This window comes from Phocoena phocoena, chromosome 7 (assembly GCF_963924675.1).
Source record: "Phocoena phocoena chromosome 7, mPhoPho1.1, whole genome shotgun sequence".
NCBI classification, from domain to species: Eukaryota; Metazoa; Chordata; class Mammalia; order Artiodactyla; family Phocoenidae; genus Phocoena; species Phocoena phocoena.
This window is the reverse complement of record NC_089225.1, coordinates 64,044,836-64,062,059: the sequence shown is the minus strand read 5'-3', so window position 1 is coordinate 64,062,059 and position 17,224 is coordinate 64,044,836. Positions and strand designations below refer to the sequence as shown.

Genomic DNA, 17,224 nt, shown 5'->3' with positions numbered 1-17,224 from the left:
GCCACAGCAACCAGAGAAGAAAAAGAAATAAAAGGAATCCAAATCAGAAAAGAAGAAGTAAAACTGTCACTCTTTGCAGATGACATGATACTATTCATACAGAAATCTAAAGATGCTACCAGAAAACTACTAGAGCTAATCAATGAATTTGGTAAAGTTGAAGGAAACAAAATTAATGCACAGAAATCTCTTGCATTCCTATAAACTAACAACAAAAGATCAGAAAGATAAATTAAGGAAATAATCCCATTCACCATTGCAAGAAAAAGAATAAGATACCTAGGAATAAACCTACCTAAGGAGGTAAAAACTTGTACTCAGAAAACTATAAGACACAGATGAAAGAAATCAAAGATGACACAAACAGATAGAGAGATATACCATTTTCTTAGATAGGAAGAATCAATATTGTGAAAATGACTGTACTACCCAAAGCAATCTACAGATTCAGTGCAATCCCTATCAAATTACCAATGGCATTTTTTACAGAACTAGAACAAAAAACTCTTAAAATATGTATGAAAACACAAAAGACCTCAAATAACCAAAGCAATCTTGAGAAAAAAACAGAACTGTAGGAATCAGACTCCCTGACTTCAGACTATTTTACAAAGCTACAGTAACCTAGACAATATGGTACTAGCACAAAAACAGAAATATAGATCAATGGAACAGGATAGAGAGCCCAGAGAGAAACCCATGCACCTACGGTCAATTAATCTATGAGAAAGGAGGCAAGGATATACAATGGAGAAAAGACAGTCTCTTCAATAACTGGTGCTGTGAAAAGTGAACAGCTACATGTAAAAGAATGAAATTAGAACACTCCCTAATACCATACACAAAAATAAACTCAAAATGGATTAGAGACCTAAATGTAAGACTGGACACTATAAAACTCTTAGAGGAAAATATAGGAAGAACACTCTGACATAAATCACACGAGATCTGTTTTGACCCACCTCCTAGAGTAATGGAAATACAAACAAAAATAAACAAATGGGACCTAATGAAACTTAAAAGCTTTTGCACAGCAAAGGAAACTATAAAGATGAAAAGACAACCCTCAGAATGGGAGAAAATATTTGCAACCAAATCAATGGACAAAGGATTAATGTCCAAAATATATAAACAGTTCATATAGCTCAATATTAAAAAAGCAAACAACCCAATCAAAAAATGGGCAGAAGACCTAAACAGACATTTCTCCAAATAAGACATACAGATGGCCAAGAGGCACATTATCAATAATGTGCTCAATATCACTAATTATTCGAGAAATGCAAATCAAAACTCCAGTGAGGTATCACCTCACACTGGTTAGAATGGGCATCATCAGAAAATGTACAAACAACAAATGCTGGAGAGGGTGTGGAGAAAAGAGAACCATCTGCACTGTTTGGAATGTCAATTGATACAGCCACTATGGAGAACAGTATAGAGATTCCTTAAAAAACTAAAAATAGAATCGCCATATAATGCAGCAATCCCACTACTGGGCATATACCCAGAGAAAACTATAATTCAAAAAGACACATGAACCCCAATGTTCACTGCAGCACTATTTACAATAGCCAGGTCATGGAAGCAACCTAAATGCCCATAGACAGGTGAATGGATAAAGAAGATATGAAAAAAAAAAAAAAAAAAAAAAGAAGATATGGTACATGTATACAATGGAATATTACTCAGCTATAAAAAGGAATGAAATTGGGTCATTTGTAGAGACGTGGATGGACCTAGAGATTGTCATACAGAGTGAAGTGAGTCAGAAAGAGAAAAACAAATACCATATATTAACGCATACATGTGGAATCTAGAAAAATGGTGCAGGTGAACTGGTTTGCAAGGCAGAAATAGAGACACAGATGTAGAGAACAAACATATGGATGCCAAGGGGGAAAGTACGGGGTGGGGTGGGGGGGATGAAATGGGAGATTGGGATTGACATGTATACACTAATACGTATAAAATAGATGAATAATAAGAACCTGCTGTATAAAAAAATAAATTAATTAAATTAAAAACAAAGGAATCCCCAGTATCACATTTCCCATGAAGTCTATGAGTAGCCTTATTTCTACTTTAATAATAGTAATATCATCTATATTTTAACAAGTTATTAATATTATTCTTTCACTTTATTCTCAACATGTTAAAATCAAATTCATAATAGTCTTTAAATCAAGCCCTCATCCAGATCATCTTATTTCTATTAGTGGCCCCAAAGTCTCCTTTTCATTCAGGTTTGAAGCACAAGTCTCACCCTTAACTTACCCCAAGCCATCTCCCACACTGCCGACAAATTAGTGTTTCAAAAGTAGAATTCCTCTTATGTCAATTCCATATAGAATAAAGAGGGGAAAAGCCAATGCCTCTCCATTACATGTAAATTAAGTAGTAATCCTTTTCCTTGTGGTTTAATACCATCCAAGATGTGCTTTAGACTTCATAAATACCTCTAATTTGCACAGCTCTGTGTTTTAGCTAGTATTATGAATTATGATTCTTATTAGCTAACATTTAATGACTATTGACTATATATTAGTCAGTGTCCTTAGGCTTCACATAAATTATCTTAGATAACCTCAGGATAACCCTATTAGGTAGATACTATTATATCCTTATTCATAAAAACAAGTCAACCTAAATCACCGAGTTGGGTAACAGAGGAGAATTCATTTCGGCAAAGTCTGTGATGTGTCTGAAGTAACAGAGACAGCCTGTTGAACAGCAGTGATTTAGCTCTGTGTCTTGTGACTCCAAGGCTAATGACAGTAATTTCTGCCCCCCCCCACATCTGTCCCTTAAGCCAAGTATAAATATTAATTCCAAATGGAATGGATGTTATTCTCTTGGGGAATGGTGAGGCTTGCTGGGAGAGGTCACAGAAGTTCTTGCCCTATTTTCTCTAAGTCATGACATAGTGAAACATTCCTATTTGTAGCTACTTTGCCTGCTTCTTTGGTGACTGTATCTAGATTTTTCCAAGCAATTCTCATTTCAAACTTCCTCTCCCTTCTAATCAGAGGCATAGTTTAGCGTAAATGCACTAGAAAACATCATCAATAAAAACTTTAAAGCCACGTGTTGACATAAAGTTGTAAAGATCATGATGAAAAGCTGCTAGAGGAAGCAAAGGAAACTGAAGTTCTCAGACAGATTTGCCTTGTAATATGGGCTCTTCTACAAAGTAAAGGCCACTCCCTTTTGTCCCCTGATCTCAACCATATATTCTAAGTTGTGGTCTTATGCAAGGCCAGTGTACCCCATGAAGGTATACAACCAACAGATTAGGAGAAAATAGAACCCAAAGCATTCTTTCAAATGTCTGGGCAGTTGAAGTGAATGGGGCAAGTGAAGTATCCTACCTCCTTTTTCTTTGTGAGCACATCTTGAATGCAAAGAACCAATGTTTGATAAACCTTATCATGATAAAGCTTTGTCCAGAGCAGCCACCTTTATTTCAGGAAACGAAAATCTAATTATGATGTTAAACCCAAACAAAAACGGAATTCTTTAACCTTTGTGCTCAATCTACAATTGATAAGACCAAATAATAAAAAATCATTGACATTTCAATTTTCTCTGAGAAGAATACATTAAAATAAAATCTATGCACACATAATGTAAGAATGTTGCAGATATTCCTCATTACTTACTGTAGGAGATTCAGTAAAACTTGGTTAATAAGTAAAAAGATGTTTCAAAATGCTCATACACTTTTAAATTTAAAAAGCCATCCAATCATGAATTCTTGATACTGAAGGTCTGCTGATGTATTTGGCATGGAAAAATGAAGCAGAGAAATCCATGAGATGGATTGTTAATTAAATGCCAAATAACACACCGAGATGACTATTTTATGGTGACTTTAGAAAATTCCAAAGAGCAAAGGTTTGTCTCTTTATAATCAAGGGGTTGTAATACCAATGTGGAGTCTCTAGGTGCTGAAAATGTTCATGTTTTTTTACTTCTGCAATGTGTGCCATATGCAACATATCCCCAAAAGGAGACCATGTGAGTAAAATTATATGAACTTGAACAATAGCTTTTTGTTTTGTGATAAATACACAATGCTAATTAAGAAATAAAATATGCAGCTTTTTATCTAAGCTGCTTTTAGTTTCTCCACACCAAGTCTGTACTAATGGGCTTTCCTTTCCGCAGGGAGATAAAGAAGCTGAATTAGGGCTTCCATTTTCCCCACTTTGTGATCGGAAGTCAACGATGGTGGCGCAGTCCCAAATAGGTAATACTGAGGATTGGTGGTTGAGGAGAGCGGGTGTGTGCCTGTCAGTTTTCAAATGGATACATGATGTTTTTCACCCATGAAAACCTCACTCCATATTCATGACCAATTTGATCTTTAGACTGATCTATATGGTGGTGAATGAAGAATTTTGAAACATTCTCACAAAATGAACTCAATAAAGCAGTATTAGTGAATAATTGTTATTCTCTTTGTAATCCTTTTACAAAATAGAGGACTTTCTTCTTTTGCAAGAGACAGCATTTCTTGTTGTTTTGTTGCTGATTATTTTCTGTAATTTAATCCTTTGTATTTAGGACAATCCAATGAAAATATTAATATATCTGTTATCACTGTTTGCATAATATTCTTAATATACTAGCTCATATTCTTTTGGGGAAAAAAATTCTTATGATATGAATAGGGAAGCCAACAACAGGAAATCTGTAAAATGATATTGCTCCCAACCATATTTATCCTTTTCATTTGTGCTTATATTGGAGACTTCAAGTCCAGCCCATGATTAAAACATATTATTGCTATGGTTCATATATTTGTAATAGTTATTCCCTGGGCCAGCATCTTCATTACTGATCTATATGATCAATAAATATAAGGATGACTGCCTTACCTCTCTAGTTGGTCTGGTACCACCTCCTACAAAGTGGTGGTCAGCTGTCAGAAAGCTTCTTGCTCTCACCTTTCCCCTCTTCCTACCCATGTTCCAACAGCTGTTTTCCTAGCTACCGTAACACAGGTGACTCTTATAGTTTAGAAGTTGTGAATATGTCAGGTTAAGGACCTCCTTGGGCAAGCTGAGAAGAATAGAAGTGTGTGAGGCTTATTGCCGTAATGTAAATTGCTGCCATGTTCGTAGAGGTGACTCATTTGATAGTCTCTAGATCCCAGGCATTTAAAACCATAGACAAAACGTGAAAGAACACCCTGGTGGTCAATTAACATTGACTCAACTTGAAGTCATCAATTCAAACACAAAACTATTGAAATTTTTGAATTAAAAATGCATCTTAGGGCTTCCCTGGTGGCGCAGTGGTTGAGAGTCCGCCTGCCAATGCAGGGGACACGGGTTCGTGCCCCGGTCCAGGAAGATGCCACATGTCGCGGAGCGGCTGGGCCCGTGAGCCATGGCCGCTGAGCCTGCGCATGCAGAGCCTGTGCTCCGCGACGGAAGAGGCCACAACAGTGAGAGGTCCGCATACTGCAAAAAAAAAAAAAAATGCATCTTAATGTATGCTACGGTGAATACAATTACTTGAAATGTGAATTACTTTATGCAAGTTTCTGATGGATAGGATACTTTTTAAATATAGATATCTCCCAGGACACTATCATTTAAAAGGCATCCCCGCAGTGTTCTCTTATATTCAGATGGTAGTCTGTTGCTCCCAGTTGTGTTTAAGGCAACAAGTGCTTGATTTCCAGCACCACACCTCTCCTGGGACCTCTGGTGTTGAATGTACACAGAGCTTGTCTCCTCCTCCACCTAAACACAGGTGGTAAATGCTCCCTAAAGGACTGTGCCCCACTCTCTGTGTGTGTCATTTTCTAGTTTGATGAGTACTTTCAATGTAAAATTCTTTATTCAATCCTGTCATCTCAAAGTGGCGGGATTAATGCTGTTCTCTGTTCTGATTTAACAGAATACGCCCACACGCTGCGAACTTAAAGCTTTACATCCTGGGAATAATAAACAGCAATTTGAAATATTAACACAGTGGCAGAAAGCTCTGACTGATACAGTGTGAGAAAAAAAAGTGGTTGCCTTCCTGTGGCTTGAGAAAAAAACTTCAATTATTTAGTTTCTTTGGAGCTTACATATTATTTCTTGTTAGTCAATAATAAAATTCAACGAACAAGTGAAGACCTTTCAGAAAGAAGAGTGATCCCTCTCATTAACAGAGGAAAATAGATCGACTCTGGTTAGATCTGAAATTATTGTTAACAATAAGATGAGGCTGAATATTAAGTAGGAAACCCAACACACTTGAGTTAGCAAGCTTAAATTGTATCACTTCCACTGCTTGAGAGATGATTTTGTAGAACAGTTAAACTCTCTCTAAAGATTGTGTTCTTGGATTAAAAATAATTGCAATGGGCTTCCCTGGTGGCGCAGTGGTTGGGAGTCCGCCTGCCGATGCAGGGGACACGGGTTTGTGCCCTGGTCCGGGAGGATCCCGCATGCCGCGGAGCGGCTGGGCCCGTGAGCTGTGGCCGCTGGGCCTGCGCGTCCGGAGCCTGTGCTCCGCAACCAGTGAGAGGCCCGCATAAGGAGAAAAAAAAAAAAAAATTGCAAGCGGTAAGCTGAACCAATGTTGTAGTTGAAACTTGTTATCAGGAGCATCAGAATCTCTGCATTATTACTGTTAGAATTCAGGAAATTGTAACACTTGAATATATATTTATTTATGTTTTTGCTTTTGTAGGTTTCATTGATTTCATAGTAGAGCCGACATTTTCTCTTCTGACAGACTCAACAGAGAAAATTATTATTCCTCTTATAGAGGAAGACTCAAAAACCAAAACTCCTTCCTATGGAGCAAGCAGGTTTGATGTTTTCTTTTTTGCATCTTTTCCTTTTTACTTATGATTATCTTTATTATTCCTTACATTAGGCAGGAAATTCTTAGAAGAATTATTAGGTAGTATTGCCACCTAATGGCTCTGCAATATATTGCATCTGCCTTTGAAATTAGGAATTTGATGTCCACTACAAAAAACATCAAAGTACTAAGGAGTATAACAGAATTATATTCAATACTCAAGAGAATAAATATTATTTTAATTTTCATTAAAATGTATGAATTATGTCCTGTATATAGTAACATGTCTGGTAGTGGTGGGCAGTTGGGAGACGGGCATTGTGTTGGCTTGCTAACAAATCAATCACAGCCCAATTGTATGTCTAGAAAGATGCCTACATCAAAGTTAGCCTTTTAGATGACATGAATACAGTGGATCTGTATAACATGTAACTTAAAATATTTCAATCTAGATTTTTTTCAATGATAAATGTGTTAAGGGATGTTATTTAAAACTTCCAGTTGCAGAAAAATTATGCTAAATTCTTGTCCATCTGAACACATAGTTTTTCCAAACAACATACCAACATTTCCTAAATGTTGCCCTAATGAGGAAACTGAGGGAATGTTCTACCTGAGAAAGATCCACATTATCCTAGAGATTAAATGGTGACGGAAGGGCAGGGACCATTACCCCACTTTTAGCTCCAGAAGGGTGATGCCGCTGTGCTGCTCACCGGTAGACTCACCGCTAAGTCAGCTCATCTCAAGGTTCTGCTGCTCTAATTAGGCCTCACCCACCCGCACCCCGTAATACATGTGGGCCCTGACCTGCTGCTCTGGGAATCCCAACAGAGCCTGGCCCTCTCCATGAGGGGAGGAAGGTGGGAGGTGAGCACCTCTGACAGGCGCTCAAAACTGGGCCTGAGCAGCTGCCTTCCTGCTTCTGTAGCTGGTTTTGTAACGTGTTTCAGGCTTTGCTTCCTCATCCCATATACTGCCCTTGGTATTTCCTGTTTTCTTTGGTGGTTACTATTAGCTCAAGCACCTTTATGTTTATCACATCTTTCTCATTCCTCTAGACGATCAAATATGAAAGGCACCATGAATGATGGAACCTATTCCCCAGACTACTCCCTTGCGAGCGTGGACCTGAAGAGCTTCAAAAACAACCTGGCGGACATCATCCAGCAGAACAAAGAGAGGTGGAAAGAATTAGCTGCTCAAGGTACGGTTGTTTATGAAGGCTTACTGCCATCTCTCTCTGTCCTAACTCCTCCTCTGAGATATTGGATTTTTTCCCCCTAGATTTCTTCTTTTATAAAATATGCAAGCCCTTGGAGGTGTTTAGAATTTGGCTACCCTTTGACTACTCATAAGAAAATTGGTTTGTATGTTAAATAAAAAGATATTCTGCTCTGTTTGTGCCATGTGGGCTGCAGAAGTATTGACATGGGTGGCAGTGAAGTGGATGTGAAGGATGGGACAATAAAAGAGCGACAAGACTTTATGTGACGCAGTAACGTCCTGTTCATTTCTAGAGGTGCTTTTGATCCTGTGTTTTAGGCCTTCCAAGTAGTTTTGTGTTGCATTAGGAATTCAACACTTAGTGTTAGAGATTTGAGTATATGTTTTTTTCAGCTTTGCTAAGTTACTTCTTTGGCTGACAGGTTCACGGATGAGTTGGGAGAATCGTTTGTAATCGGCTACCAAAGAAAACAAATGGGAGGCCAGCTCTGTATTTCTGACATGTTTTTTATTCAGATTAATTAGTCTATTTGGTTTCCAAGGCATGTGAGTTAGTATCAGTCATTATCCTTCATGCAGGAAATTAGCTTTCAAATTCCACATCTGGCCCATCTCCTTTCATGCTGCATCCCATAGACCTATCTCTCTCATGCTTTATACTCCCTGCACAGTGGCATTCTGGCAGGTTCTTATAATACCCCAGGGCCTTTGCAATGATTGTTTCTTCAGCCAGGAATTCTCCTCTTGGAGCTTTTGCAAGGCTGATTCCTTCTTGGCTGGCTGATTCATTCCTTGGCTGGAGTGTTCCTCCCTCTGCAATCTGTATTTTATTTCTAATTTGAAAAACACAGTACTTAATAACTTTTTAAATTCTCACATGGATCTTACTGTTATCATTCCCATTTTACAGATAAGGAAACTGAGGCAGAGGACAGTTATGTGACTGGCCTCAAATCCCACAACTAGTAAGTGAAGGAGCTGAAATTCATTCTTTCTCTACAAATGCAGTGACCTAAAACCCAATGCTCGGCCGCCCACTAAAGAGACCCTCCTTGACCACTAAAAGTAATGTCCTCTGTCCTGGTTTCCCCTATTCAAACCCAGTTTAGTCATTTCAAAGTGGTATCACTAGTCCATAATCAATGATGTTGATTTATTCCTTTCCTTATCCTCTGTCTTCCACATGGGAACGTACAATCCTCAAAAGTCGAGTCGTGGTCTGCTGTGTTTCCCAGGGTTTCCTCAGCTCCTGGTACAGTGCTGGGCATATCATAGGCACTCAGTAAATATTTGTTTAATTAAATAGTTAGTTAATCCTGGATGGGGCTGCATTATTTCTCCACTTCTGCTATTAGAAAACTTTAAAAAATACCAACCTAATGCCTTCATCTGAGTCTGTAACTCGTGTTCTCCCAGCCACTTAAGTCTGATCTTAGTTGAAAGGAAACAGAGTTTCCCAAACATTTGTGGCTCTATACAGCCATTACAAGGACCACTTCCTCGATGTATAACCTGTGGGTTCACACAGTTCCTCCCCCACCCCCCACTCAGAATGGCCCTATGCATAATTAAATACTCTAGTATCATCATCTTGAAATTCTTAAAAAATTTGGAGCCAGGGGCCTTATTTTTATTTGGCACTGTGCCTTGCAATTATATAGCTATTCCTGGCCCTTACGAAGGGTCTTTGTAATGATACATTATTGTCACTCAATAAAAAACATCACACAATACAAGATCCAGATGACCATACTAAAACATTTTCAAACCCATCTAACTGGAGACTTCAAGTGACTAGAATTTCCCCTCTATATGAACAAATTATACTCATGATATTGACCCTGAAGCACTATAAGATATAAATCGCTAGACCATAAGCTGTTTGAAAACAGGAACAATATCTATTGTATTGTCATTATTTCTCAGAGCTGGCATGTCCCTGCCATACTACAGGTGCTGTAAAATTATTTACTGAATGTGGTTTTGAATGAAAGAATGAATGAAAACTTAAACTTCACTTTGAATATATTCATTCAGAAAGGAAAATGAATGAATATATTAGATTTTCAGCAATGAAGGGAAGAGAGGAGGGAAACAAGATTTCTGAAACCCCTCCTATGTACCAGGCATTTTAGACGTATTGTCCTATTTTCTCCTACAACCTTGTGAAGTAGAAAGTATTATCCCCATTTTATACGTTTGGAAACCGAGGATCACACAGCTTCTAAGCACTAGAGTCAAAACTGATTCTTTACACCAAGGTTTTTCCTACTCCCTCCTATTTTACTCTCCCACTATCTTTCAAGAAAGTTTGAAAAAATTGACTTGAAATATTTATCTTCAACAAATCCAAAGAATCCAATTGACCAAGATACACTCTGTTCTAAGAAAGTTTAACTAAAATGAACAACAGTGAACCCCAAATATCAACCCATCACCTGGAACCTATTTGTCATAAAAGAAAACATTGTGTCAAAATTGTATTAGGGCTACAATTGCTCCCTTTCTAATAAACTTTCTGGCACTGTGCTCTATTGAATGTTGTGTTGCACACAGAGGTAAATTTTAGATTTGCATAAAGTTTTCAACTTACATTTCTGGAATTGAGTAATAATAACTCAGTTCTGCAGTTAGAAAATGTAGAACCAAGATTTGAGCACAGGAAGTCTGGCTTTAAGCAAATTAAAATTATAAAGTATTTTGATAATATAATTTCCAAGGGGTACTTGTGTAGAGTACACATAGTTTGAATAAAGCAAATAATGTCCAATTTTCATTATTTATAAAATTGTACACTTGGTTTCTATTTCCCATGCAATGGTGATCTAGATAAACTTAAAGAAATATGGTAAAAACAACTAACAATGCTGGATGAAATATTGTTGAAAAGAAATTGACACCCTTAGGACCTGTCCAAATAAAGATAAAACAGAAATTCAGAGAAATAAGGAAACTTTGGAGCCACAATCTCTCCTGAGGGCACCTGTTTACCTCTACTGAAGTCATAGGTTTGCAGACTGAATTTATTACCACATCGGGTTTATGCCAGAAGTGCCAATTTGATTTTACATTTAAAAATTCTATTACTGCAATTCACCGTATTAATGATAAAAGGTGAAAAATGCGCCTCAAAGGATGCAGAAAGAACATTCAAGAAAATTCAATATCCGTCCATTTCTTTCATTCAGAGGGATAGTCCTAATCTACTATTTTTTTTCCCCACTTTTCTTGCCTTCATTTTTACTGCTTAAGTTTTTGTTCTATCCTAATTTATTTCCTTTATGGTTTGAAACATTTGCACTCTATTCCTATTATTCTCATAATTAATTAGAAGATTTTAAATGTATAATCAATAGTAAATAACAAAGAGGTTAACCAATAATTTTACCTTTCCACCAAATAACACAAAAACCTTAGAAAACTTTGTAACTGATATTTTTTTAAAGTTTTAGAAATACAGACTTTATATTTAATAATTAACATTTAAAACATCTTCTTGAAATTCAAGAATATGAGACTGCTTTCTAACATTGTTTTGAAAAATCAGACTAGTGCAGGAAGACCCTCTCAAGGTTCTTCCTCAGCCAGTCAGAGATGTTCCTCAGATAATCAGTGGAGAGCTATCTCAGCCCTTCCAGCGCTCTTTGATTGCTAGGATTTTTCTCTTAAATCCTGCTGGTCTACCAGTTACCCCAAACTTGGACCACAATCTCAGGCTTGCAAAGCTGTGGGTTTTCCCCATTTATTCTAAACTAAATCCACCACTTTATGTTGGAGAAAACAGGGTTTTGTTTCCCTCTTGTCCCAACCCAAACTGAGTCTACCTCCTCTGGCAGCAAAGCTGTTTTCCACTCTCAAGCTGGGGTTGGCGGAGGAGGTTGGGAGTAGCTCCAGGCAAGAAGGTCACAGGTTCCTCTTGTTCTTACCTGAATCTCCAGAAATTTTTCAATAAATGCTTCTCAGAGTGTCGTGTTGCCTTGATTGATTTCCGGTGTGATGGAATAGTTGTTTTTGTTAATGTTTTCCAACTGTATACTTATTTTCTGTGGAGCGGAAACCCTCGGCCTCTTTACATCACTGTAACAGGAAGTCCTCTCTCTCCACATCGGTTTTTGGGAGAATTAAATGAGTTGATTTACGTAATCTGCTTACAAGTACCTAAAATAGTAGCTACTACATGAGTTGGCTTTTATTATTGTAATTATTATTTACTGTGCTTCTGGGATACAGTAAAAAACTAAAGAGACAATAATACCTACCTTCATGAAAGAATGGGAATTAGGAGCAGGATTGAAGTTTTAAATAAGGTGGCTAGGAAAGGCTTTACTGAGAAAGTGATAATGTAAATAAATACATGGAGGAGGTTAGAAAGACTTATGGGGAGGTCTGGCATAAGAGGTGGGGGAATAAGTTTTCAGAAAGAAGAAATGGCTAGCACAATATCTGGGATGTGGAGCTTGGCTGACATGCAAGAAATAACAGGAGGCAAGTGAAACAGGGAAATTGGGCAAGTGGGAATAATGTAGGCAATGTGTTAGATGGGTAACATGATGTCACATCATTGATTTGGGTCCAAGAGAGATAGGGAAACAAGAAGAAAAGTAAAAATGAAATGAACTGGGGCTTCCCTGGTGGTGCAGTGGTTGAGAGTCCACCTGCCGATGCAGGGGACACGGGTCGTGCCCCGGTCCAGGAAGATCCCACATGCCGCAGAGCAGCTAGGCCCGTGAGCCATGGCCGCTGAGCCTGCGCGTCCGGATCCTGTGCTCCACAACGGGAGAGGCCACGGCAGTGAGAGGCCCGCGTACTGCAAAAAAAAAAGAAATGAACTGAAAATTTAAAGGGATTACTTGGCTACGGAATGGAAAATATTATGTTTCGTAGGCAAAAATGGAAGAAAAAAAAAAAAGGAGGCAAGGAAGAGGCTGTTGTTAATAACCCAGAACAAAGATGCGGGCTCAGATCAGGTGGTAGTGGTGGAAGGAGAGTGTCTAAATTCTGGACACATGATCCAAGTAAGCATAAGTAGGAAGGGACAACAAAGAGAGATTGGATTCTGGACATATTTTGAAAGTAGAACTGATAGAATTTGTTAATAGATTAGAAGTGCGATATGGAATCTAGAGAAGAGTCAAGAACGATGCCAGTTTTCGGTTTTCTTACACATTAATTGTGGATATGTACATTCCTATAGTCATTTTGCAGAACACTGGCATTCTCTAGCAAAGCTGAAGATGCACGTGCCATATTTCCCGACAATCTCACTTCTGTATTTTTACCTTAGAGAGACTTTTGCTCATGTGCATCAGAAGACATGAGCAAAACATCCATTGCAGCATTGTTCATGAGTGCAAAAAATCTGCAAACAGCAGTAAAATGAATTCATAAGCTGTGATTCCTATTCATATTATGAACCAGCATACAGCTGTTAAGAAAAATAAAACTTCACTGTGAATATCAACAGGGATGAAAGACACAAATAATATTAAGCAAAATATGCAAGCTGCTGTAATATAGCAAGATGCCATTTATAGAAAGTTTAAAAAAACTAAAAACTGAATAATAGGTTTTAGAATACACACATGATAAAACTAAAGAATGATGGGGAAAATATTCAGAATGGAGAATCTAGGGAAAGGATGGAGAATTTATTTAGGAGTTAGTAATATTTTACTTCTTTGGTTGGGTTCTAGACATACATGTTCATTTGGTGATTATGGTTATACCTAACATATATGCTTTATATATGTAAATATCCATTTTTTATGAATAGAATATTTCATAATAAAAATTTTTTAAATGTGATCTGCTGTGAAAGCACAGCAACTAGAATAGACATCTATTTTAAAATCAGTGTGTATCAGATACTGCCATTGTAATTTCCCATTGCCATCACCTCTGGTTTTAAATATACTGAAGATGAAGTTTTCCTTATTGCATTGAGATGAAAACAAGCAGGTTATATGATGCTTGATTAAACATCACGGTTCGGAGCAGAATCCCGGATGTTTGGTCATCATCATGCCAGCTCTGAAACTATATTTCATAGTTGTCTCAAAAACATCCCACTAATCCTAGAGCAGTAGAAGGTATGGATGCTTAGGCCCCAAGGTATGTAGCTCCTAGGTCATCAATAAAACAAAACACTTTTTTAAAGAGTCATTTCATTCAGTAAGCCTTCTATTAAGGATCTGAGAACAATCTGTTTAAGAATGTTGTATGTAAATGCATTCCTTTTTGACACAGTGTGTTTTCAAAAAGTAAAGCCAGTGAATGGCAAACACAAAAAGGAAAAAATTCTTTCTTCCTACCCAAACTGTTTTTGGTTAAATTTATCCATTTAGTGTGAGGAAAATGCCTTCATTATCTATTCAGCTTTCCTCAGCATCTTAAGTGTCTACCCAGTCTCTATGTTTTTCTGTATTACTTAAGAGCAAACAGGAGATTTTAAGAGGGTGTGTGACTGTCCTCTAGTGAGGCAGGTGGAGGCAAATGGTGAGGAAAGTCACTTTTCTATTTCTACCTATGGAGTCTCAGGCCAATCACATAACTTTTCTTACCCTCAGTGCATGTTATTATTGGGAAAATCCTATTTGTCCTAATGAAGGAGCAGACATTCCCATAAATTCTGACCAATCCGCATTTATGCTCCAGAGTTTTGAATGTCTGTGATGCAGCTTTGAGAACAAGGCACCAAGGAAATGAGAAAAAATGAGTACATTTGCCTATACTGATGGCCAGTGGGTGAGAGATGCCCCCAATTAACAACCAAGGAAGTCCTATACAGGAAAGAAATGTATACATTTTAAAGTGCCATATAAAAGTAACTCATTTTCACTGGTGGCCTGCCATCCTGCGTCATGAGCAACACCTTGGTCTGAAGCTGAGCTGGAGTAGATTAGGTTTTGTTTAGAACAGTACCTGAATGGCAAACACAAATATCTGTTCTCCCTTGAAGCAGAAGAGTTGCTTTTGTAAGTCACCTGAGAGACTGGTTCCTCTTTAGACACAAGAATTCCAAATTGACCCAGGTCCACCAAATCCACCTAGATTGGAATAAAAACCATAAATCAATCCCAGATCTGTTTTCTTTTCCATCTTCTCAAAAAGAATGTGTACTTGAGAAAACTAGTTATGTCCCAGAATGAAATCTGGGTGGTCAGTCTGGAATGGAATGCACTATGTTTTTTACTGTACTGAGTAATTTTCTGATTTATTTGATATTGATTCAGACCCCAAAATACTATGCTCAAAGATGATTAAGAAGTGAGAAAAGGAAGCAACATGGGAACTGAGACGCTACTGGAGTTGCACTGTGCCCAAATCACAGCTGTTTAGAACCAGAAGGAAACCTAGAGCTAGCTTAAGGCAATCTTGACATTTTAGAATATGTATTAAAAATCTCAAACATAGCAGTGTTTTCTAGTTTCTTTTTGTGACTTACTTCCTACATAATTGCTTGAGAGTCATAGAATATGTTCAATATAATATTATTCATTTGAGCATTTTGAGACCTGCTTTTGGCTTAGTAGCTCATCTGTTCCACCAAAAAAGAAGGAAAAAAATAGGATTTTGATTAGAATTTCTTTGATATCAGTTTGGGGAGAATTGTCATCTTTATGGTATTGAGTCATCCTATTCATATATATCTTATCATTCCTATGTCTTCTTTCATGTTTCTCAGAAAGCTCATTTTTCTTTGATAATAATAACAATAGTAATGATGATGGAAAATATTTGATAGTGATATTAGATGTTAGGCACCATACTAAGCATATAATATATTATGTAATCACCTAATATTTATAATTAACAAAACTATATTTTAAATTTCTGAATATATTTTGTTGGATTTTCCATCAGTATTTAATATTTTTTATTGATTTTGTGAATGAGTATTTCTTGCAGGTGTATACAAATCCAATTTGCCTTTGAATACTTGTCTTCTGCAAATAATGACAGTTTTTTCCTTTCCCAAATGTATATCTTTTATAATTGTTTTTCTTGAGTCAACTGCACTAGCAAGTTTATCCAGAATGATCTGAAATGGAAGTGATAATGGCATTCAGCTTGTCTCTGAATTTAAAGGGAAGATGTTTAATGTTTCAGCATAAGTGTGATATTTCTTACTTTCTTTGATCTGCTCTTTATGAAGTTAATTTCCCATCAATATTAAGAAAATAAATTTAAAATAAAGTGTTTAGTTTTAACAAATGTCTTTTCTGTAGCTTTTTAAAATAATTCACTATTTTTCTTTTTAATTGGTTCATACAGTGAATTATATTAATAGATTTTCTAATGTTGAACTATCTTGTATTCCTTGGATAAACCCAACTTAATGGTTAGGTATTAACTTTGTAAAAGTGTATGTATTACTTTGGCTGGCATTATAAAATTTATATTTGTGGGTGAGATTAGCTGTTATTTTTCTTTCTCATACTGACCTTGTCTAGTTTTAGTATTGAGGTTATACTAGCCTCATAAAATGAGTTGGAGTTTTAAAATTCTTGAGCTTATGTGACATTGGTAGAACTATCTTTAAAAACCATTAAGCCTAGTGTTTTATTTGTGGGATAATTTTATCTGCTGATTCAATTTCCTTAGTGTTTACATAGGATTTTTAAAGTTATTTAGTTTTTTTTTTTTTAATTGTGAAATATAGTATACTGAAAAGGAATACATAAAAACATATGCACTATTTATAAGTAAATAACAAAGTGTACATTCTTATAATAGACAATCATTATAGTGGCCTACAAAGAAGTAGTATGCTGGCAAAGTTTAACAACTAGTTCAAAAAAAGTATGTATATATACACACATATATATGTATATATATGTGTGTATATATACAGGTTTATTATTACTATACAGGTTTATTAATATAAAGAATGAGTAGCACATAATTTATAAGTAATAATAAAATATACAATAATCTATTACAAATTCTATACAGCTAATTAATTATCACAGAATGCTTTCACTGATTTTTGACAAACTCTTGTGTCCATTGTCGACTTATGGTTGCAACAGACAAATGGGTGTCATTCAGACTGATATTTTCATTTCTATCAAGGAGTAAGATGAAAGTACATAAATATATGTCAGAACTTAGAAAACATAGAAGGCATATATCAACTTTACTTGTTCATCAGAGATGCAAATGATTTCTTGGTCGTTTAATT

The 17,224-nt window shown here is 36.6% G+C and overlaps 1 protein-coding gene across 2 annotated transcripts in view; it reads left to right on the top strand.

Moving 5' to 3' along the window:
* PDE1A (phosphodiesterase 1A) overlaps positions 1-17,224 on the top strand; it is a 345,491-nt gene that overhangs the window by 299,015 nt on the left and 29,252 nt on the right. For both annotated transcript variants that reach the window (XM_065880877.1, XM_065880876.1), the window contains exons 11-13: positions 4,171-4,252; positions 6,697-6,817; positions 7,875-8,020. In XM_065880877.1, the coding sequence (XP_065736949.1) occupies positions 4,171-4,252; positions 6,697-6,817; positions 7,875-8,020 (349 nt within the window). The remainder of the gene's footprint in view (positions 1-4,170; positions 4,253-6,696; positions 6,818-7,874; positions 8,021-17,224) is intronic.